At 45.7% G+C, this 24,830-nt stretch overlaps 1 protein-coding gene across 1 annotated transcript in view; it reads left to right on the top strand.

Annotated features, from left to right (window-relative positions):
* ADGRB2 (adhesion G protein-coupled receptor B2) overlaps positions 1 to 24,830 on the top strand; it is a 1,067,283-nt gene that overhangs the window by 857,872 nt on the left and 184,581 nt on the right. The window contains exon 19 of the mRNA XM_078680649.1: positions 11,568 to 11,637. Coding sequence (XP_078536775.1) covers positions 11,568 to 11,637 — 70 coding nt within the window. The remainder of the gene's footprint in view (positions 1 to 11,567; positions 11,638 to 24,830) is intronic.

Below are 24,830 nucleotides of genomic sequence, written 5' to 3'. Positions count from 1 at the left end.
GGCTGCGCCACCTATCTTATGCTGTAAAGAACCGCGCATAGGGTCAAGGATAGCCCCCCACAGTGGTGTCTGTCTGCACGCCCTGTTTGATGAGCGGGTAAACTGCTGCTGATCGGCAAGATAAGAGAGAAGGTTCGGGCCTGCCTGATCCCACAGCTTGCAGTAAGTCATAACCTCTCCTGTTTTCTGTCTCCGTCTAGCGCCTCACTTGCTGAAAACCGTGACTCGTCTCCAAGAACTGCCTCTTACCCTTTCTTTCCACTCCTTTGCTTCATTTGTTCCCCTGTGAAATCGATCTATAAAGGAAGTAATAGTTTCTGCTGGGAATGTCTTTTTCTGACATTTTCTAATCCAAAGCGCAGTCGCGGAATGGACGTTAGCATGATCTATATGCACCCATTACACCAGACACTTTTTTATGAAAATACCTGCCCGCTGGACACCTATATAGGGATTCCGCTTTGAGAAGGTGCTCTCACAGCAGGGATATCCTATGTACGTGGCAGTCACACCAGCTTCATAGAATGCTCAGTACAGCACTCTCTCCCGTATACCATATGATATGTAAATATTTTGCTTGAAAGGCACTTAGATGAATCTTTTTGATCTGACTATGTGAGTGTTTTAACCGGAGTCCTCGGAGCAAATGGCGCTTGCATTGTAAAAGGATGGAGTCCGGCTCTGAATGCGCCTCGTTCCCAAGCAGAGCAGCACCACAGCGGCCAGGTGCACTTGTGGACATGCGGAGGCTTCGGAGGCAACGCGCCTAGATGTCCCCATGGTCAAGGGAGACTGGCGACCCAGCACCCTAGCTTTCACCCACACCCCCTGGTGGTAGGGACTCCAGTAATGCATATTTTAAGGCATGGGACGGACGGGCCTTCGAGGCTGGGGCGCAGTGCAATGAGGGGGTGAGCCCCGGACCTTGGCTCTCGTCCGTTGGGCTGTGTGTGAGGGCCAGACCCGCCAGAGGGAAAGAGCCCCCAGAAAGAGGCCTACTCAGAGTTCCAGCCAGCTACTGCCCTGGTACTGAGAGGTACAAAAGGGGGGTGGTAATGGACGGAGCATCTGAACCAATCAAACACTCACACCCAGTCAAAAGATCTGGGTTTAATCCATCACCGTTCTTTAGCCCACTCTGCCACCCCAGTTCAGACATGGCTATATGCAAATCAGTCTGACCCTGTGCCTCATGGGAACAGTCCAGCCCGAACTGCCAAGCCATGCCTTCCCTGGACCGGAAACAAGCTTCCGAGGACCGGTTTCTGGCATTACAGCCGTCTTCAGCCCGGCTTGCTTGAATCCAGTGGCAAAGTGAGCAAGGGACTCCCGTCTGAGCATACCCTGCCACACTTATGGCGGCCAAAAGCGGTACAAAAGGGGGGTGGTAATGGACGGAGCATCTAAACCAATCAAACACTCACACCCAGTCAAAAGATCTGGGTTTAATCCATCACCGTTCTTTTGTACCGCTGGTACTGAGAGGGACAGACACCTGTGTGAGGAACGCTTCCACCTCAGGGGCAGGAGGCCCGGAAGGTGTGTGCTCTGAGCTCCTACCACAGTCCTGAACCAGAGAGTCTGGTGGGGGTAGGGGTTGGGTAAGGGGAGGAACATGCCCTTTGCACAGAAGGTGCAGTGTGTGTGACAGGCATTCTAACCTCAGAGTGCAGGAGGCCAGGATGAGGCCTGCTCAGAGCAACTACAGCAACAAACAGACCTGGACACGAGGGGATGACGGGGATAGGGGGCACCTGCCCCTAGCACCCTTAGGAGATGCTGCGTGTGAGGCCTGGACCAACTTGAGAACAGGAAAAGCAAGGAAAGGGCCAACCGAAAGTACTAACTATAGCGATGTGCACAAACAGGGCCTTGCAGCCAAAGGTGTGTGGGAGAAAAGTTCACCCCGTATTATGGAGCAGTCACCGGCCACTTAAGGGCACAGGGCCAGCCTCTGCCCCACCTGACACTAACAGTGCCCCGTGGAGAAAAAACAAATATACCACACTGTCTGGGGAAGTTTGAACGCATTCAAGTATGTCATGACATTATACGTACTAGGCAGCCACCACTATCACGTCCTGGTCGGATCCATCCATCTGCCAATAACCACCACCTGCCTGCCCCCTCTAAGCTCCCATCCACCTGTCTGCCTCTACCCTCCCATCCACCCGTCTCCTCCAAGCACCCATCCACCTGCCTCTACAACCCACTATCCACCTGCCTGTCTCCGATCCACCTGCATGCATCTAAGCTCCCATCCTGCTGCCTCCTCTAAGCTCCCACCCACCTGCCTCTACCCTGGTATCCACCTGTCTGTCTCCCATTCACCTGCCTCTTCTAGCCTCCCACCCACTTGCCTGCATTTGACATACTATCCACCTGCCTGCCTGTAAGCTCCTATCCACCTGCCTGTCTCCCATCCACCCTCTTACTATTTCTACACCACTCTCGACTCTGATGACCAACTCACTGTTATTTTGTTTTTATTTATTGTATTTATTTAAATGTGCCCTGCATACACAAGACTGTGCATGGACTGTTTGTTAGGTGCGATGCTCTACTGCCTCAGCCTCTTTGTATAAGATTATTGTTATGTTATGTTATGTTATGTTATAGGGAATTTATTGAGCGCACGTACACCAAAGGTCTCTTGGCGCTGAATTGGAAGCTACCACAGAAGGAGTCTCTGTGGCACTTTGCACACACCCAGATAGAAATGAGTGCACATGGTGTACATATTACACAGAATATCTATAAATGAAGAATACTTGTGTAGCTCAGCAGTCCCATCGCGGTAGCCTATCTGCCACGTGGACAGGAATGTCCTAGGAAGTGCAGAGAGCTTGGGAAAATAGCAAGAGGGGCATTCAGAGCAACATGGCTCCTCCTGCTCCCCAGTGTTTCTTGTTTCCCACCTGGCACACATCATGTTGTCGGAGGATGGTGATGACCTTAACATTTTGCCCCCCCCCTGGAAAAAATTCTGCGGACGCCCATGGATCAGTGGGGACCTACAGTTAGATTACCACCAGTGGATTCTTCCCGATGCCAGTGGTGCCTCTCAACACCATTTCAGGGTCTGCCCTGGCTTTGGGGCCAACGTCTATGCTGACATTATACATGGTTCACATGGATCTACACTGGCACCAACGCCACTGATGCCAGAAAAGAAACCAATAGTTCTTTTGGACTCAGAAGCGAATCCACCGCAACCTCCATTCACCCTCAATCAGAATCTGATATCTTGCCAGTGGTTCCTCCCTGGCTATTTCAGGCAATCTAGCAGATGCAGCAAAATATATTACAAGGTCGGGCGTGGACAACACAGACTGCTTCGGTAGGGCAGTTAGTACCAGCGTGGTGCTTCGGTTACGCGCTTGGATTCGCTCCACTGTATTTTCAATTGAAACTCAGTTGGAGCACAGATGTTTTTTCACCTCTGTGGGTGGCAAACATAACATCGGACCGATGGATGCTCCAAATCATTAATCTCAGTTCTGCCCTGCTCTTCATTACCACCCCTCAAAGCATGCCACCTACAATGCAACATCTTCTGGAGGACCACTTGTTCACTCTCCAAGGGGGAGTTCACTACTACTTCCAGTACTCTGGTGCCAAAGAGGGACAGAGGCCTCCATCACATTCTAAATCTCCAGCCTCAGAACCTATTCCTCAGGAAAGACAAGTTCAAAATGGATGGTGGTATTGGATTTGTAGGATGCCAATTTCTACATTCCCGTTTAGTAAACTCACAGATACTACCTGCGGTTCCAGGTAGGCCATGAGCATTTTCAGTTGCCATCTTTGATCTTAGCAGCGGCCCATAGGTGTTCACCAAAATGATCATGATGATGGCTGTCCAATTCCAGAGTTTGGAAATTCCTGCCTCCCGACACCTTGTTCATTGGTTGTTGAATGCGAGCTCACTCTAAACAGTCATAAACTACCTCCAGACAATGGCCAATCTGTTGATATCTCTAGGATTTTCCATAAAGTTGTTGAAGTCCCACCTTACTTCTTCACAGAGGCTTCCTTTTATTGGATCCATCCTGTACAATGTGCCTTCCACGTCTGCCAAGCCCTCCTCAATGAGTCCAGGGTATTTAGGTTATGATCCTGTTGTTTCAACCCTTGACCTAGGTCTCAGTGAGAGTGGCTCTCAGGCTTCTGTCCACCTCTATTCTGCTACTGGACCATGCACATTCATGCTCTACAGTGGGATCCGAGGTCTCAGTGGGCTCAGCAACAAGGGAACTTTCCCTGGTTGTAAAACACCTGTCAGGATCTTTAAGTGCCAGGGCGGACAAACTTAGTTAATGCTGCCTATGAATGGTGACTGGACTCAGAGGTGGTTCAGAGCATCTTCCAGTAACGGGGAAAACCCTGGCTCTATCTTTTCACCATCGCAGTGTCCAAAGTTTTGTGCTTTAGAGTTCCCAAAGCAGTTCTCTCCTGGGTATAACATTCCACTGAATTGAAGCTTTGGTCTCCTGCAAATCTTTCTGCCTCTAACTTTCCTGCCCACAGTTCTGAAGAAGATCAGGAAGGACTAGGCCTAAGTCATCCTAGTGGCTCCAGAATAGGCCAGGAGACTGTGGCACCCAGAGCTTCTAGCCGTGAGCATCTGTCCTCCGTTTCGACTGCCTCTTCGGGAGGACCTTCTATTGCAAAAAGGCAGTGTACTTCATTTGAGCCTACACAACTTACTCCTCACTGCGTGAAGGATGAGCGGTGACTATAGACGGCCTTTGATCTCCCTTCTGAAGTTATTAATGTGATTTTGCCAGTCAAGTGTCCCTCTTCTAAGACTATCTATGCAGAGTACTGAGAGAGGTTTGTTGTTTGGTGATCTTCTTGTCACATTTCTTTATCTCTAGCCTAGCAAGGCCTTGCTCTGTGCACATTTAAAGGTTATTTCTTGGCCTTTTCGGCCATTCAATGGATATCTGACCAGCTATCCTTTTTTGAATCACCTGTTGTGATGCTTTTTTCTTTAAAAGGAATGTTCCATAGGTTCCTGCTAAAACCTTTTGTGATGCCCCAGTAGGGCCTCAATCTAGATCTAACTTTCTTGATGTGCACAAAAGTTACGCCAATGCAATGTTGTCCTCTAAGGTTGATCACAGTAAAAACAGTGTTCCTTGGAGCGATGACATCAGCTCGTTGCATCAGTTAACTGCAAATACTTAATTTCCCCAGAAAAATTGGCAGCTGTCCTACCAAACGTTTGTGATGCCTTTCCACATTGGGCTGTCTATTACCTTGTTGACAATCTTTGCTCCTCCACACCCCTCAACGGTGAAAGAGAGATTCAGTCACCTAGATCTTAAGAAAACTCTCTCAGTTTCTACAATGGTCGCATTAAAGATCACTGAGTGGACAATCAGCTGTTTGTGGGTTTCTGTGGGGCAAAGCAGTGAAGAGCAGTGCTGAAGCAGACCTACTCCAGACAGATTGTTCTTTATATAAAGAACTACTGTGGTTTGGCCATGCGACAGCACCCGGAAGGCCTACGGGCTATGTCCACCAGAGCCAAATCTGCTACCATCACACTGGTGTGCAGAGTACCATTTTTGGACTGCTGCAGGCTGCAACGTGGGCACCAGCCACACATTCATGGAGCACCACTGCCTGGATAGCCAGGTCTGACAGGATTTTCTGGTCACGCCCATTCCACAGGCCATCCACCTGGAGAGAAACGTCTTTGGTACCTATTCACAAAGTGTGGAATCTGCGGTTAGAAGCATCCATTAGAACATGATACTCAAAGTACGGCCCGTGGGGCGCATGTGGCCCTCCTGACCTCTACATGCAGCCCCCAGGGCAGCAGCAGCACTGAGCTGCTGTTTACTCAACTCAGCACTAACATGGAAACAAATGTTAAATATACAGCAAACACTTATTTAAAGCTTAATTGCAGTTAGAGAAAGGAAGTAACTAGATCCTTAACTTTAGGAACACCTTAATTTTTAAAGACAGCTAATAAATAAACATGCTTTGTTTCACCTTCTTCCACTTTACACCCCCAGCTAGCATCAGTACGGCCCTCGGTCACACCATAGACCTAATTTTGCGGCCCTCAGGAAAATGTTTGTGAGCACCCATGCATTAGAAGAATAAGGTACCTTCTGTAATGCTCTTTCTGGTGGATATTCCAACTGCAGATTCCTCATTGACCCATCCTCCTCCCTGTTTTGTGAAATGAACCCCGCTGGTTCCTGCTAAAAAGATTCTAACTTAGAGATCTGCACACTGGTAGAATCTGATTCCCAAGGGCTTTGCGTTCGACTTGGCAGACAGATATCATAAAGATACTGATGTTGATGTACGAAGGTGGTGGTTATATGGTTTTTACGACATCACTTCTGGGGTAAAACTGACCCAACGGGGAGGTGCCCAACACCACCTGGTGGTGTGAAAAGGAAATTGCTGAGAAAAATCTCTGGATCCAGTCTGCCATCTGTGGGTATTCAAAATGTGAGGAATCTTTGATTAGTTAGAGTATCTACTAGAAAGAGCCTTACTAAAGGTGAGTAACTTGTTCATCACGTATAAAGCTCTACACAACACTGTGGCTTAGCTGACACACGAGCTAACAGTCACTGGTTCAAGTAGGATCATAAGAAATATTTCTCTTATGACTAGAAATATCCAAGCTCAAGGAAAAGGTCACCCTCGACCACTTTTTCTTTAAAAATTCTTCTAGGATTGGGAATATGTTGTAACAAAGGAAGCCACATAGTCAGGTCATGTAGATATGATTGTAGGTTTATTCATCAACTTATGTCTTCAGTTGTAGGTTGCAAGTAAGGTGGTAGATCCCTATGTAATGCCTCACCATGAGTAGCATCCTTGCTGCTCAGCCCATTCACATCAACTGACACTCATCCAAACACCAACACTCTAAGCATTCTGGCTGAGCAGCAGAGAAGAGAACGTCAATTGAGAGGATGCATTATACCAAACTGTAGGCTACAACAAATCTCCCCCTTTTAGAGAAAACAGAAAATACAATGGACGTTAACTGGTAAAATTCACAAGCAATCCGTCCTACAATTTATACATTTAATTCCAGAGAAATAAACAGAAAAAGTCAAACAGACAACCCAAAACTTATCTGCTCATCCATCGGGGAAAACTAACTACATATTCCCCTCCACAACACTTTAGATCTCTTGGCAGGACCAGAAACAGAAAACGCCTTTACTGCTCACACTACGGGAAAAACTAACTCCGTGTCGCCCATACATCACAAATTCACTTAAGCAGGACCTGAGTACAAACATTCTCTACTGACCACACAATGGGTAAAACTAGATCCATGCTCCCCACACATCATAAATTTACTTAAGCAGGACCAGGTAACTAACAAACACTCTTGCTCTACTGTGATAATATGATATAATATCAATATTAAAGTCATAAACACTCACTTCACCCTCATATTGCCTCCAGACAGGATCAGGGGTAAAGCTCACAGACACACTACATCCCTTGCTGCATTCTCACAGGACCAGGGCTAATCATACGCTCTACTGCATTCACAAAGGACCAGGGATAATCCTACCCTCTACTGCATTCACACAGGACCAGGGCTCAAACCTTCAACAGACACACCCACTTCTGCATACAGAACAGAACCGGGAAGAGAATACAGCATGGCATTAATAATATACTCTGGTAAAACCCGAAGAAACCCTCACTCCGATGAGTGACCTCTCCCCCGAACATCATACCCTGGACACCGCTCTCGTGTATGTGCACATTTCTTAATGAACTGACATGAAGAAGTCCTAATGTTGCTGCAACTAACTAGTTCCACTGTTGCACAAATTTCACCTCCAGGCCACTAACCGTCCTCACAAAATAATGTTATAGCACCTGCCAGCCACATTGTTAACTTCCCGTCATCCAGATAATAAAACTTGCCACCAGGAATAGTACTGCCATAGTCACTCACCGGCCGTTAAATGTGCCACTTCACATTAAATCAGGGTATGGTGTACACCGGGCTCATTTGCCTGCAACAATTGTAGAGGCACACGCACTTCCTAGCTGTGCACCTACGATGACACACACTGCTTACTCTGACTACACGCACTGCCTGACACACAGCTGGCTGTATGATACTTACGGCTAAGCTGGTCACCTTCTAGTCTTCTACTATTGCTATGAGGTGGGCTGTATGCGATGTGGCTACACTCCATGACGCTGCTCGCACTCTAGTATTTTTTTCTTTTTGTGATGTCGGATAAGGTGCACAGTTGTCAGTGTAGACTGTCCCAACTGACATCACAGTCAGGGCCGGACTGGGGACAACAACCGGCCCTGGCAAAGTGCTCGCCCCCCCCCCCCCACACTCAGGGGGGGGGGTTATTGGCAGTGCGCGCCAAGCTCTTTGCTTGGGCCGGTTTTCGTCCGATTTTGGTACAGGGGCCGATTTTGCAGCTATGCTGCAGAAACGGCCCACAGGAGCCCAAAACCGGCCCCCACCCGTGCGGCACAACGGGGGATTGCCCGGTGCCCGCTATGGCCAGTCCGGCCCTGATCACAGTACTCGGCTTGCTCGTTTGCACGCGGCCATGACCACCCCTCTCAAGAGAAACCTTCACTCTCCTCTGCTCGGGCAAAGCAGTCTTGTGGTGAATTCAAATGCAGCATCAAATGGCAGCCTCTCACTTCATTGGTAAGGGGACATGCGCTCTGCACCAAATAGATACACGTGTTCCCGAACTTTCAGGGGCACGAAAAGGTCTTGGGGACAACAGTCATGAGGGCTCCCAAAAAACCACATCAAATAAAGCTGCGGCTTACCAGTCTTGTGCCCCAGCCCCACATTTGCTACTGCGAAATTCAGGTTGACTCGCAGCACAATGCGCCCCTTCACCACTTTTCACACAGATCTCCAGAAGAAGAGTCGATTTCATCAGTACACTTTTACCCCATTGCCGCTTCGTATTACTATACGCTGCAAGTTCACTCCAATTCATCGCTGCCACTCCATTCCAATTGAACGCAGCAAATTCACCTAAATGCTGCCAATCCATTTAAATACCATATACGCACCCAGAGTTACACTTGCCTTTGAGCTGTCCAGTGTAAACAACACTGGCGGGGCTCCCAGGGATGTTCTGTTTCCTTCTAGCTTTAATATATTTTCAACTAGCAGCCCGTCCCGACGTTGTCCGGGAGCAATTATGGCTCAGGGCCCCCGCCTTCCCTTGTGTAACCTGCCCACCTCACTGGTCACGTCACTTTTTCCTGCTGTAATGCCCCGTTTTGTACCTGCCCACGTCACTTGCCACGTCACTTTTTCGTCCTGTTATGCCGCATTAGCTACCCACTCCACTTTGTATGCTTTTGTCCCCTGCACACGTTTGTTTTTCCTCCTGTTAACCTGCCCACGTCACTGCCCACGTCACTTTTTCCTCCTGTAATGCCCCGTTTCACTTTTTCGTCCTGTAATACCCCGTTTGCTACCCGCTCCACTTTGTATGCTTTTGTCCCCTGCACACGTTTGTTTTTCCTCCTGTTAACCTGCCCACGTCTCTGCCAACGTCACTTTTTTTTCTCCTGTAATGCCCCGTTTCACTTTTTTGTCCTGTAATGGCCCGTTTTCTCCCCGCTCCACTTTGTACGCTTTTGTCACCTGCACATGTTTGTTTTTCCTCCTGTTAACCTGCCCACGTTACTTTTTCCTGCACACGTTTGTTTTTCCTCCTTTACCTGTGGCTCGCTCACCGCTCCTCCCCACCGCCGCTCCTCCCTCACGTTGCTGACTAGTAACTTGGCACCCTACTTCATCCGCCGCTGACTGCTCCTCCCCGCCGCCGCTCCTCACTGTCTGCCCGCCGATCCTCTCCGCCGGTCATGTCCGCTGCTCCCCTGATCTCTGCCGCTCCTCGTCACTGCTCCTCCCCGCGCTGATCTCCACCGCTCCTCCCCGCACTGATCTCCGCCGCTCCTGTACGCCGCTCCTCGCGTGCACGCCACTCCTGATGTCAGCACGCACGTCGCTACTTCAGAAGGGACTACTTTTTTTTTTAACTCATATTTTTTAATAACGTATTTATTTTTAATTTATATAGCCTATGTCCATCTGCACACCTTGAGGATTACAACGATGTATCGGGTGTGTGGATTGGCGCTGTGGTTCCAGAGTTTACCTGGCTCAAAGGTTTGTGTTCTCTCTTTATAATAGTAGTATAGATAGGTCTTCCTCTTAGTTTCTTCAGTAGGTTTAGTTCATTTTCACTTCCTCCAATCATCACCAGTGCTGTTACAAAGTCAGGTCATGTAGATATGATTGCAGGTTCATTTTTTAAGTTATGTCTTAAGTTGTAGGTTATAAGTAAGGTGGTATATTCCTGTGTAATGCCCCACCAGTGGCAGCATTCTCGCTGCTCAGCCCATTCACACCAACTGACATTCATCAAAACACCAACACTCTAAGCAATCCAATGACCTCACACTCTGGCTGAGCAGCAGGGAAGAGAGCATCAATTGTGAGGATGCATTATACCAAACAGTAGGAGACAACAGAATACCATTTCGGCTCATAACAGATTGGCTTGTTTGTTTGCACTATTAAAGAAGGGCTGTAATTAATTACTCTTTTTAAATCTGGTATAAGTCCAACCAGGTAACACAACTTTTCATATTAGTACCATCATAGCTCTAAATGTAGAATTTCTTCCTTCTTTCTCTAAAAAAGCTCCTTTCTCTCTTCCATCACCTGTTCCCGAACCTCTTGAATCTTCTTCCCTTTTTTTGTTGCTTTGTAGTTGTATCTATTTTTTTCTTCCATCCCATCCTTCCTTTATGCATCAAAGTTAAATAAGCTTTTTTGTTTCTATCCATAAACATGGGCAATCCCCCTATAAAAATAAAATGAAAAAGGAAGACCAGAAAGGAGTTACACAATAGAAAAAATGCATACTGTAGATGAATGACAAAAAAGACAAGGAAATTAAATACAGAGAAGGAAAATTTGGGGTGTGTATAGGAGGAAACACAAGAAAAACAAGAGAAGGATGTGACCATAGCAGGAATAGATAGGGAAAAGACGAGAGATGCATGAGAGATAAGTGACAGAAACTGAGCAGAGATATTAAAATGAGATGAGACAGAACATAGTGAGTAAACAAGATGACAAGGCCTCTTCATTTTACCTCACAACTCTTGATAAGAGAGTGAGCAGAAAGATTTTCGATATGAGGGACAAATGTAACATGTGATTGACAGGGATTGGCGTCAGAAAAAAAGACACATGAGCCTGAGGAAGGCAGATATAAAGAAGAGAAGGAAAGAGAAAACAGTACTAAAAGAGATGAACCATTGGAGGGAAGAGATGTGCAAACAGGAATACATGTGCTTTCCTTTGTGCAGTGGTGGCCTTTATATGTGACACATTAACAGTTTAAAAAAATAGCACATATTACAGTCTTCACTATGTCTTCTCTATTGCTTGTTAACTTTTCAGATTTTCTTTCTTTCATCTGGCCTCCCATACAATGCCTCTTACACACACCTCCTCAAACTCACTTGCTTTTCCCCTCTTCAAGGTTTGCCAGCACTGGTTGTTGCAGTGTCCGTTGGATTTACCCGAACAAAAGGATACGGAACGCCAAGCTAGTAGGTTTACCTTCTCATAATTCTTACTGTTGTGCCAAAAGCGAACTGTGATATATAGTGTTGTTAATTTTTTGCTGAGCCCAACTGTTGTCTTGGCATAATCTTTTGGTGCTGTGATTGGCTAATAAACACAAACTCCAATGGTCAGATGTTCTACTGCAGGAAGATATTTCTAGGATTTTTCCTGCTCTTTCTTTTTTACCTGCACTGTATAAGGGCTCAAGAATGTATCTGCTTGAATTCACCAAAGTTACTCTCAGCAACAAAACAAACACATACTCTTAATTTTCCCTTCATTTCTTTGAAATGCACAGACGGAGAACTGATAGTTTCAGGTTCTCTAGCAGTAGATCTTTCACATATTGATATGCTTGAATCAGCCTCGTCATCCAGCATGGAACCCCAGATAATTTTAAATAGCGATAAACTGTGTTAAAATTATCATAGACCTCAACAATCATGTTTGTTTAGTAGCATGTCTGCCTCTACTGAGCTCCCCTACTTCCCCTGTTGCAGGGATTCTGTTTGGGAACAGAACTATGCCTGGGATCAAAGAACGTCAGTATGTAGGGACTGAGTCACCATACCACATGAGCCCCGATCCGGACTAGCTCATAAAGCCTCATCTCTTCTCCTAGCCTTTCCAGAGTAACAGGTACAGATATTTAATCCTCCCTGGACTTCATCCAGCTTTAATTTGAGCTCTCTGAGGAGGTTTTTAGATTTTTGGGATGTTTGCCTCAGTAATGATCGAGGAGGACTGGCAGCTGTCGCCAACTCCCACTGTGGCTGAAAAGAAGACAACCATTCTCGTCAAGTACCCTTGGACTGCGTACAAAGGAAGATGTACGATAATGATTCTCTTATTAAGTGTATTTATTGCCTCTATCCCAACCATAAAGTGTCTTGCTGCCATATCTGTAAGAGCTTCCCTTCAAAGATACTTAAGGACAAGGAAAGTAGATTGGCTGTTTACTTGAAGAAAAGGAACAGAATTACCCTGTCTAAAGGGCTGCCACCTCCACTGTTGTACAATTCATTGAAAAGTGACACACAAGGCACTTCCACAAAGGTGACACTTGTAGTCTCCTTCTATACCTTATACCTATCTCCTCAATTAACCATCAGAAAAAGCTTTGGGCCATATGTATCAAGCAAAATTGCGATCACAGATGCCGAAATTCACAGAATTTCGGCATTTGCGATCGTAATTCTGCTTTGTGGTATGTATGAGGCAAATCTGTGTGCAAAATAAGGAATCGCAAATTTTGCGATTCCTTAAATGCAATGTAAGAAGCACCAAAAAAGTGCAATTTGTCCTCAAGGAGTCGCAAATTACCACTAACTTCAAGTTGGTGATAATTTGCGATTTCTTTGAAAAATGCACTTTTTAAAAAAAAAATTCAAAGTGCAATGTGAAGCTCATACATGCCCTCAGGGCATGTATGTGCCCATGCTTATTTTAGGGGTGCAACAGGATGTCCTTTTGACACCTTTGCACCCTTGAAATTGCATTCTCAAATTGCGATTCGCTAATTGCGAATCGCAAATTAAGAATGTCTTCCCATTCAGTCCTATGGGCCTCTATGCCCATAGGAATGAATGGGGAGGTATTCCTTAATTGTGAATCGCAATTTGAGATTCGCAATTAAGGAATATGTAGGATTTTGAAAATTTATTGCAAATCCTACATACATAGCATTTTGCGATTCTCAAATAGCGATTCGCAAAAAATCCCTATTTGAGAATCGCAAATGCGAATTTTGATACATATGGCCCCTACTTCAGAAAAAGCACAAAAATAGGCAAAGAACAAACTGTATAGATAATTGCTTCAAATTCTAGGGCTTCTGACATCCAGTCGGGGCATGCCTCCGAAGTCATTGAAAAATAAAGATATATCATTGATGAGAAAGGCTCCTTTTGTTGAACACCTTTCTGTTGACAGGCACCTCACCAGTGAAGTCTACAGGCAGTGCCTGTCATCAACAAGCAGGAAGACACAGATGAAGGCACTGTTAATCCCTTTGACAGTGACAGTGTATCCTCTGACAGTGTTGCCAAACTTGATGTAGACTCCGTCATCAACAGGAATTATTTTCAAATCGTTAATGTTCTCATTACTGAAGATATCTACACATCAGCTGATACATACACTTGATTCAGAACTGGAAGCCATTGACAGCAACTAGGTTCAGGTGTCAGATGCAGCCTAAAATCCTGTAAAGTTGGATGTAGGTTACCTTCCTAAATTTGAGGACGAGCTCTGAGAAGAAGTATCAACAGGAGTCTGATTATGAGTCTCAATCCTTCACAGCCCACCTGAGCAGTAATGATCAGCCTTACCCACCCCGTCCATACAAGGACCCAACTATGATGCCGTGTGGCATTCATGGCTTCATTATAATTGACTTTGGACACATTCCAGAGGTTATTTTCACACATCTTCAGCACCCACAACACCCAAGCCACCTCCGCCTCTTCGGATGCCAAAACCTCCACAACCACCCCTTCTGCGAATGAAGAGCGCTCTTTTCCCATCCCTGTGTGTTCCCATAAAACTAGAATCAGTTCATTACCCTGTTCCACTCCCTCCTAGCGACATACGCAACAGAACACATCTGACTCGGACAATAGGTCATATATGGAAGAAAAAGGCAAACAGTTTGGGGAATAATAGGATGATGATGATGATGATAGACATGATGAGTGGGATGACGATATTCATCCTGAGAATGGCAGATTGCTTACCTGAGACTGATATGGACACTGCACGCTCCCTAGGTGTTTTACAGTTCGGGTGGCCAGCTTCTATTACTTTTTGTGGTTCAAGGCGACCAAAGGTTTAAAGAGGGGCTTCTCCCAATAACGCGGCCAATGAAGACCTCACTATCCTCCAACACAGTTGTGCTGTGATCAAAGATGCACATCAGGACAATCCAGTCCCAGCAGACAAAGGCAAAGAAGAGGAGAGCTTCAATCTCCACTCCTACACATGCCCCAGCCCAGCAAAGAATCCCTGCTATTTTCTCCTTAATAGAAATGAATAACTACAGGTCGATGGATGGTGAAAATAATGCAGTGTATACAATAACTTCTGCCCAGAAAGGAAAACCATTTGCACTTGCAGGAGAAAGATATTGCAAGATACTCTTAGATACCATGGAAAAGATTCCAAGGAAATCAACAATTTTTCTCTAGATTATTTTTATTGAAGAAAAAGATTAGGCCTGTGTAAGCAAATTCTGTATATGCAAAAATGTAACAAAGTCCTGGAACAATAATAATTCTGAATGGTAACCCTTAAGGAAGATCTTCTGATGCTTCCTAAGGGAAAACCTCACTTCTCTGGATCCACAGGATGCATATTTCAATGTCCCTATACATCCAAATCACAGGCAGTACCCGCTACTTTCAGTGGCAGGGCAGCAATAATATTTCAGGATCCATTCATTTGGACTTCTGTCTGCACTTTGGATCTTTAAAAAGTGTATACAATAACTTCTGCCCAGAAAGGAAAACCATTTGCACTTGCAGGAGAAAGATATTGCAAGATACTCTTAGATACCATGGAAAAGATTCCAAGGAAATCAACAATTTTTCTCTAGATTATTTTTATTGAAGAAAAAGATTAGGCCTGTGTAAGCAAATTCTGTATATGCAAAAATGTAACAAAGTCCTGCAACAATAATAATTCTGAATGGTAACCCTTAAGGAAGATCTTCTGATGCTTCCTAAGGGAAAACCTCACTTCTCTGGATCCACAGGATGCATATTTCAATGTCCCTATACATCCAAATCACAGGCAGTACCCGCTACTTTCAGTGGCAGGGCAGCAATAATATTTCAGGATCCATTCATTTGGACTTCTGTCTGCACTTTGGATCTTTAAAAAGTGTGTGGCACTAGTAGCTGCCTACCTTCGAAGACAAGGTCACAAAGTATATGAGTATGACGGAGTCAAGACGCCATCAAAGGAAGATGCTTGTTCTCCATAGCCTCCTGCTTATGCCTATTCCAAGAACTTGAACTGACCTTGAACACTAATAAGTCTGCCATCTGTCTTGCAGTTCCTTGGGGCAATCCTTAGTACTCAAATGGGAAATGTTTTCCCCTTGGAAGAAAGAGTAACAAAACTTCAGCTCATAGGTAAGGAATTTGCTCATGAAAAAAGGTGCCTGCCAGGATAGTCAAATCTCTCTTAGTTTTCAAGTAATTTTCCATCAGCCTGATTCCTTTATGTAGGCTTTGGATGAGACCTGTTCAGCAGGAAATGATAGTGACAAGATGAAACTCACCAGACAGCTCAACCAAGCTGTGCTGTGGTGGAGGTTCCCATCAAACCGCAAAGCAGTCCCTCATTCCAATCTTGACCAAACAGGATAATTGTGACAACAGATGCTTCTCTGGAAGGATGTGGTGCTGCATGCAAGACCTGTTAGTGAGCTCAAGCTCTTAATTGGAAGAGGCACACGTGCTGTGAGACAGGGGAATCATCAGTGAGGTCAAGCTTGTAGTGGAACAAATTCCAGGATGCAAAATGATCCAATAAATGCACTCAGTCGCACTTTGTCTGGTTGCCAGAAGCTGAAACTCCACCCGGACCAAGGGGAATAAGTCTTTCAAAAGTGAGGCCGACTACCGATGATCTGTTCACCAACTGAAAAAACAAGAAATGCTGGTACTACACTAGCAGGTTCCATTAACCGAGGTTTGGGGGCAAAGCCCTTTAAAAGACCTAGGGCCAGATGTAGATAATCAGCATTTACCGATTCTAAAATACCGAATAATACCGATTCGGTATTTTAGAATCGGTAAATGAAATGTAGGTATCCAATCGGTAAATTTGACCGAATCTGTAAAATTTGGTAAATATACCGATTCGGTATTTCCATTCATTCCTATGGGCCTTAAGGCCCATAGGAATGAATGGGAATTACCGAATCGGTAAATACAGATTCGGTAAAAGGTGGGAAACATTGAAGGGTGGCAGGGTGTCACTTTCACACCCTGTGGCACCCCTGAATTGTGTATGGGTGCACATGTGGCAGACATACATACCCTAAGGGCATGTATGTCTGCCACATGGCACTGTTATTATTTGCATACATTTGCATTTCTCAGTGTTTTCGAAATTTACCACCAACTTGTAATTGTTGGTAAATAACGAATCCTAAAATGGGAAAATAACTTATTTGAGTGCTCCCTACATATCAGGATTCGGTAATTTACCGATTCCTTAAGTTACCGATTCGGTAAATAACAGAATCCTTAATTTAGGCCCCTACATATGAAAAGCCTAATTCCGGTGGGTAACGTCCGAAATTCAGTAATTTCGTCCGTTACCGACGGGAATTAGGCTTCCTACATCTGGCCCTTAGACAAAATACTTTCCTTATGCTTTTCATCCATTTCCCCTCATTCCCAGGATACTGTTGAAGGCTAAATCAGATCACTGTTCCCCAGTTATGATTGCTCAGGAAAGTCATCATCAATATTGGTACAACGACCTTCTGAGGCTCTCTGTGTACCAACTGATCCAGTTTCATCATCATTCCATGCTCCATCCAGATACAACAGAACTATTCCGCAGACCTACCTCAAACCAGTGAGCCTGACTGCATGGTTGCTGATAACTTAAGAGTATGCTCACCTGAATATTTCATCAGAATATGGAGACACCCAAGAGCATAAGCCATCTCCAACAAAGAATTACGATGCTAAGTTCAAAATAATTATGTACATGGGGCAATGATAAGAGCCCTAACCCCATCTCCATGCGACCCAATCAATTACTATCATACTTGCTAAAACCAGCCAAGAGTAGGCTCAAATGTTCATCAGTCAGGGTTCACTTGGCTTCAAATTTCAGAATCTAAAAGCCAGAAAACTCTTTGTCATCTTTATTCACACAGAGAATTTTAAAACAATGGATGGAAAACTTTCCTTCAATGAGGCATCCCCCCATTTTCATGGGCGTTAAACACAGCATTGAGTCAACTCATGCTGCTTCCTTTCAAACACATACATATAGAGCATCTGAAATTCTTTTTGAGGAAAACTGTGCTTCTGCTCGCTCTCACCTCAGTAAGGAATGTCTGAGAATAATAGGTGTTTAAAATCAAGAAGCCATACCTTCACTTCACCAAAGCCAGTGTTATTTCATGGACCAACCCGAGATTCATGCCAAAAGTCCCTAAAGATTCCTGTTGGGTGAGGGATGTCACCCAAAACACCAATGGGTTTGAAACCCTGTGGTGCCTGTAACAGGCAGATGTCTGTGACAGACCCACACTTGCTGTGTTTGTGGTGCTTAGAGCAGGACCAATACACGAAGGTTTACAAGAACTGCTGTGTCATGAACCCAAAGGCACTGAGAAAACATTCCCTGAAGCTCCTTGCTGCCCGATGTGGGACTACCCTGTGGCGCTCTTGATCCCAGTGACATGGAAGGTCCCGGGACCACTCACAGTGCCGCTTTTGATGATTATCGTCCCAGTGTAAATCTTTGGGTGAGTCCCACAAGCGCAAGAAGTCAAAAAAGTGTTCTTCAATCTCTCTGCGCCTGTCCAAGTCATCAGATGAGGCACAGGAACCACAGCACCGCTCGAGGCCTCGTTTCTCTGCAGTGCCTGTGCCAAGGCCCTTTCCGCATCTCTCAGAGTTTTCTGGATCTACTCCCACCCAACTCAACATGTTTTGAGTCCATGGACCTCATATTTAGGCGGACTAACCCCTAGAGCACCTCCGTGCCCCACAGGTTCAAGACGAGCATCTACTGGATTCCCGCCGGCAGGTTTACCCTCAGCACCAGTCAGACTCCATGGATCATTGTCAGATCCTGAGCAACTCCTCTCACACTACTGTGATCTTCCACTGAGCTTGATCCAGTGCTGTTGTTCCTGGAATCGCCGAAGCCCAGCAGCCACGCCAACCCCATCGTCATTACCGACATCGATTCTGAGCCGTATCGGCATCAACTCTTGCCAGTACCATGCCCTCCAAGTCAGAGCCAGTGCCTTTTTTTTGCTAGGCCTCAAGAGGAAGACGTTTGGGAGGGGTTTGATGTCCTTCACCTCCTTGATGAACCAGAGAACAACTGGTATAAGGAACTGATGGATGTCAGTGGGTTAAACACCTCACTGGAACACTGTCTTGGGCTCTCTTCACACTGTGGCCAACCCCAGTCTGCCTTTTTTCCATTCTGTGGCTACGGGAAAAGCTACCAACCACATCTTTTGCAACCCAGCCACCAAGGTCAGGAGACTTCTTAGCCATTTTGTGGCTGCAGACATGGTTCCCACAAACCATGTAGGAACACCAGCCACGAGTGGAGCCTGGCAACCACCCCCCTGGCAGCAGCAGCCTCAAAACCTCTTTAGTCTGCCCTTATACCAGTACAGGGACTCATTGGGGGTAGGATCTGCCATTACCTGCCCTATTGGCAGTCCATAACATCATAGAAGTGGTCTTTACTAATCGTCCAGAGGGGCTACTCCATCTCCTTTCCAGAGCCCCCTCTCTGCCAACCCATACCACCCACTTAAAACCGGCTGACGGAAGATCATCTGTATATGCTGTCAGATAGTGTTTTTGGTAAAAAAGGGCCATTTAGAGGGTACCAGCATCAGAAGTAGGTCATGGTCCCGCCTTCTTTCTGCTGCCCAAAAAAGACAGAGGCCTCTGTCCTATTCTAGACCGCTACCTTCTCAACTTCTTCCTGAAGAAGAAGTTCAAGATGCTCACCTCATCTCCTGTCTGCCCTCAACCATTGAGACTGTATGATACCATTAAACTTGCAGGATGCATATTTCCTTGTCCCCGCCCTGCCTGCCCACAAACGTTACCTGCCGTTCATGGTGGGCCATGAGCCCCTGCAGTTCACTATGCTCCCTTTTGGCCTTCCCAGCACCCCTCAGGTGTTTACCAAGGTAATAGCGGTGGTGGCAGCACATCTGTGGAGGTCAGGGGTTCCAGACTTCACCCACCTGGACGTTTGTCTGTTGAAGGCGGGTTTGCACCAGGGAGTCGTCTCCCACCTCCAAACTACAGTGGGCCTCCTGCGTTCTCTGGTTTTCACTATAAATGTGCCAAAGTCACAACTGACTCCCTCTCAGATTATCCCTTTCATTGGAGTTGTTCTGGACACAGTGCAGTTTGACCTATTCCCCCAAATGACAAGCCCAGGATATTCAGGTTATGACTCTGGTGTTTCAGGCTCTATCCTTGATTTTCTTGGCACTGACTCTGAAGCTGTTGGGCTTCATGAGTGTCTGTATCCTGCTAGTGAAACATGCTAATTGGTATTTCTGGGCTCTGCAATGGGACCTGAAGTTTTAGTGGGTGCAGCATCAGGGGAAACACTTCGACCTGGTACAGATCTTGGATGGATTTGAAAAATACCTACAATGGTTGCTGATAAACAACTAGAGGTGACTGAAGTGACATATACGTCACTCCTGGGCTCGTGAGACCACCCGGCAGAGGCAGAAATCAGAGGACTCTGGTCTCTGACATTCAAAGTCCGGGCTCCACATTAACTTGTTGGAGCTTCAGGCAATCTGGTTGGCATTGAAAGCCTTTCTTCCTTTAATCAAGGGAAGGCTGTTTCAGGTGTTCAGGGACAACAGCACTGCCATGTGGAACTGCAACAAACAAGGTGCTGTCATGAACCCTTTGTCAAGAGGTCCTGCACCTCAGGATATTGCTAGAAAATCAGGGCATTTCCCTGCTGATTCAACACTTGGGCTCTCTGAACGCAAATGAGGACAAACTCAGCTGCCAATGCCGAGCAGATCACGAATCGCATCTCCTTCCAGATTTAGTTCAAGGTCTCTTTCAAGATTGGGAGAGTTTGGTTAGTTCTGTTCGCCAGCATAGAGTACGCACAATGTCAGCAGTTCTGCACACTGGAGTTTTGAAGGCTGCTCTTGCTCTGAGACACTTTTCATCTCGAGTGGAACTCTGGCCTCTTGTATGCCTTTCTGCCAATATCAATCCTGCCCATAGATTTCAATGGGCAGGGCCCAATCATTCTTGTGGCTCGGGATCAGGCACAGAGAGTCTGGGGTCCTGCACTTGAGCATCAGGGCACCCCTTTGTGAGGATCTTCTGTTGCAGCCAAAGGACAGTGTCTCGCACCCAAACTTGCGTACCCTCTGCCTTAATGAATGGAGATTGAGTGGTAACACTTTGCAGCCTTTGACCTTCCTCCTGAAGTCTTTGATGTTATACCTCAGCCAGGCGTCCCTCCACCAAGACAGACTGCCTGCTGTTGGGACAAATTTGCAACGTGGTGTGCCGCCAACAACCTTGACCCTCTTTCTGCACCCCTCTCCCAAATGTTGTCGTTTGTTCTTTCTCTGTCCCAGCAGGACTCTGCTGTGGGCACTGTTAAATGTAATTTGTTCGCCATCTCTGCTTTCTTGCAGTTGCCGGACCAACCTTCTTTGTTTAAATCACCAGTTGTGACTATTTTTAATATGGGACATCAACTTCTGTTCTCTCCAAAACCATTTATCATGCCCCAAAGGGATCTCAATCTGATCTCAACATTTTTTGAGCCCCTGCACAACTACCCACTTTGCCTTCTCATCATCAAAACAGCTTTTCTGTCATACAATTGACCAGGAAGGTCAGCGAACTGCAAGCACCCTATGCACCCTCCTTACACAACTTTCCATTCATACAAATTGGTTCTGAGGACCTGTGGCTCCTTCCTTCCAAAGGTTGTGACACCATTTTACAACCTCACTGCTCCGCCTCACCCTTCTAAGGAATAGGAGAGATTTAACGCTTGGACACAAACTGAGCTTTGCTGTTCTACTTTGATCAACCCAAAGACTTTCCGGTGGCGATCAACTGTTTGTTGGGTATGTCGAGGCAAAGACACAAAAGTCTGTGCAGAAACAAACCATCTGATGATGGATGGTGCTCTGCATAAAAATCTCATATGCATTTGCCAAAAACCAACCCCCTGAGGGCTTACAGGCTCATTCCAACAGAACCAAGGCTGTGACTACTGCGTTAGCTGACAGAGTCCCTGTCCTGGGCGTCTGCCAGGCAGTAACATGGGTGTCACTGCACATGTTCATCAAACATTACTGTCTGGACAATCAGGTCCGTCATGATGTGCATCTTACCTGTTTGGTGCTCCTGGACTTTTTGGACGAATCGGCTCACAGACCCACTTCATGAAGGTATTGCTTGGGTATCTAGTCTAAGGTAAGTAATCTGCTGCTAGAAGTCTCTATCAGATAGACAAGTTACTTACTTCCAGTAATGCCTTATTTGGTAGAGACTATCTAGCTGCAGATTCCTTACCAACCTTCCCATCCTCCCCACTCTGCGAACTGATTTCTGTATAGGGTTACCTTCTGAGGCCCACAGCACTGCACACCAGTGCATCAGTATTCTTTGTGTCTCTGCACCTTTGGCATGGGAAGTCATGAAAAGAAACATGTCAGTGCTCTAAAGTGGTGCCTATACAGGCAGCACGCACATCGCATCCAGTGCAGCTGATGTGGAGCAGAGCAATGCCACCTACCAGCTCGCAAAGGTACTATTCAAACATTTCCGGATCCAGTCTGATGCCTGGAGATAATTCTTCGATAAGGAATCTGTGGCTATTTAGACTCTCTACTAGATAAGGCTTTACCAAAGGTAAGTAACTTGTTCATTAATTATGTTTGTGATTCATAGACATGGTTGTATGTCATTCAACGCGGGCTTTTACCCCGCATGCCATTACAACGCGGGGATTACAACGAAAGTCGTTACAACGACTTTCGCTGGAGGGCGCTGGATAGTGGAATAGTTTTATTTTCTATTACATCTCCAGCCCACGTTGACAGTAGGGAAGGTGTTGGATAATAAATTAAACTATTCCCTATCCGATAGAGCCCTCCAGCGAAAGTCGTTGTAACGACTTTCGTTGTAATCCCCGCGTTGTAATGGTAGTGAGGGGTAATCCCCGCGTTGTAATGGCTGTTCTCCATAGACATTATCTCCTATCTGTGCACAGCAATATACCCATTTCCAATGTTCCATAGGTCTCCCAAATATTTCTCCCACAATTCCATAGCCGGGATGCGACAAAACAAGTGTTCATTCAGTGTTACATTACATGTGTGTGAAACTTTGTAGTATGTCAATGTGAGTAGCTTGGTGATGGTATACACACTGTATGTTCCTGTGGGAACTGTGGGTTGTATTTTCTCATAGTTTGCCGTAATCTATGATATAGGAATATGTTTAAAGTATTTGTTGGTCCTTTGTCCTGGAATTGTTGTGGTGTTATAAATCTTTTCTCCAAAAATAGATGTATCATCTCAGCTGTGCCATGTTTAGCAAGCGATAATTTCATCAATGCCTCGGTCATCACATAGCAATGCAGGATTATTAAATAAGAGAATACTAGGAGAATATAGAATCTGGTGACCCACCATCTTGCATAGTCTATATTCCTTATACGACCAAGGTGGTTCTCTTGATCAGTGGTGTCAAGAGCTACTTGCAAATATAACTATACTCAAGATCAACACTGCAGCCTCTCATCAGACGTAACCCAGTATTGGCACTGCCACTGGTTTTGCATAATGCGGGTGTAGGCAAGCCTGCACTTGACTAAAATATGTTTATAGAAAGGAATTTTTGAGGATGGCACTTTGTCCAAGATAATGTTTCTTTAGTGTACCATGCTTTCTGCTAAGATATATTTATCAAAGTTAAAAGACGTATTTCAGCTGTAACAAAAAATAGAAAACTGCTTCAGAAACAGCCTCCTGGGTGATTCGTGTGTGTTTGTTTTGGTATTTCTAAAGCACAAACCTAGCGGGCTAGCGACAGAGCTTTGTACAGTTTGCATGCTCCTGTGTGGCTGATATTGTGAAGTGGGTGCGAGGCAGAGTTTGTGGAAGGGATGAAAAGCAGCTTGTCTGAAGTAGTGTTTCACAAAAAGGCGCATTTCAGTTTGCTGAATTGTAGAGGGTTGTTTCTGTTCTGATGATGGAGGGGATCTTGGTCTGTTGGTGCAGCTGATCGTACAGATGATCCAGGCCGGCAGGGGGTGCTAGCGCAGATCTTTTAGTAGAAGGGTGATGTGGTTAGTTTTCTTTAGTCTTTTGATGAGCAGTGCCACTGGGTGAAGGGTTTCTTTCAAGGAAGTGATGGTGGTCTTTGGCATGCCGTTGAGCAGGGGTTTGCCTCCAGCTAGGTGAGAGAGGCGTAATGCTTGAACTGTTGTTTTCAAATATTTTCCTGGGTAAAAATCTTTAACTTTTTTGTCGTAGATAGAGTTGGAACCAAGCTGGTTAGGTCTTTTTGACAATATGTCCTCTGAGTGAGAATTTTGAGTCGAGGGTGAGTCCAAGGGATGTGTCCGGTTCTGCCACTGGGAATATGAAGCCAGTTGGTTTGAGTTGGAGAGTCCTGACTGAATCAGAGAACATATGGTGTTGTTGTAAAATTGGATGAATTAAATCCTCGTGGACTTTAGCGTCAGGTAATTGATATCGAGGTTTGCATGTGTTTGAGGCAGATTATGTATCTCTGTATGTCATTGGTTGCGAAGATTTTGAGACAGAGTTACATGATTCAACATACAGGTGGATCTTGATATTGCTGTCTCCTAGGATTGCTCTGAGGGATTCCACATACATTTTGATAATTATGGAGGGACTATTCTGAAGACCGGAAGTGTCTGGGACATGGTATTTCCTATGTGAACGAGTTTCTGTTGACTGATGAACCATTGTAGGAGTGTGCCAGTGAAACCCATGCAAGTTTGCAGAGTGTTGCTTAGTGCTAGATGGTTGACGTTGCCGAAAGCTGCAGAGAGGTTGAGCAGAACTAGATGGCAAGGGTAATTTTTGGAAGATCGCGTTGTTTACTACTTGTACCATAGCTATTTTAATGCTACAGCGTAGTCTGAACCCCAGTAGATAGACATGGAGTAGATTATTCTTGTGGATGCACCCCTATAGCCTTTCGGATTATTTTTCCAACAAATGGGAGTTGGGTTATAGGGTGGAGACTGATATCGTTGGCTGGATCTAGTATAGGCTTTTACTGCAGGGGGGGGGTCTATCCGTTCTTCAGGCTGCTCAAGAAGATGCCTTGGGTTAGAGAAGCATTGAAAGTTTAGAGAAAGGGGTGTGAGGGCTACTCCCTGCAGAGATTTGATGATGGAGGAA

This window comes from Lissotriton helveticus, chromosome 3_1 (assembly GCF_964261635.1).
Source record: "Lissotriton helveticus chromosome 3_1, aLisHel1.1, whole genome shotgun sequence".
Taxonomy (NCBI): domain Eukaryota; kingdom Metazoa; phylum Chordata; class Amphibia; order Caudata; family Salamandridae; genus Lissotriton; species Lissotriton helveticus.
The sequence above is the reverse complement of the archived record's forward strand: the minus strand, read 5'-3'. Positions and strand labels throughout refer to the sequence as shown.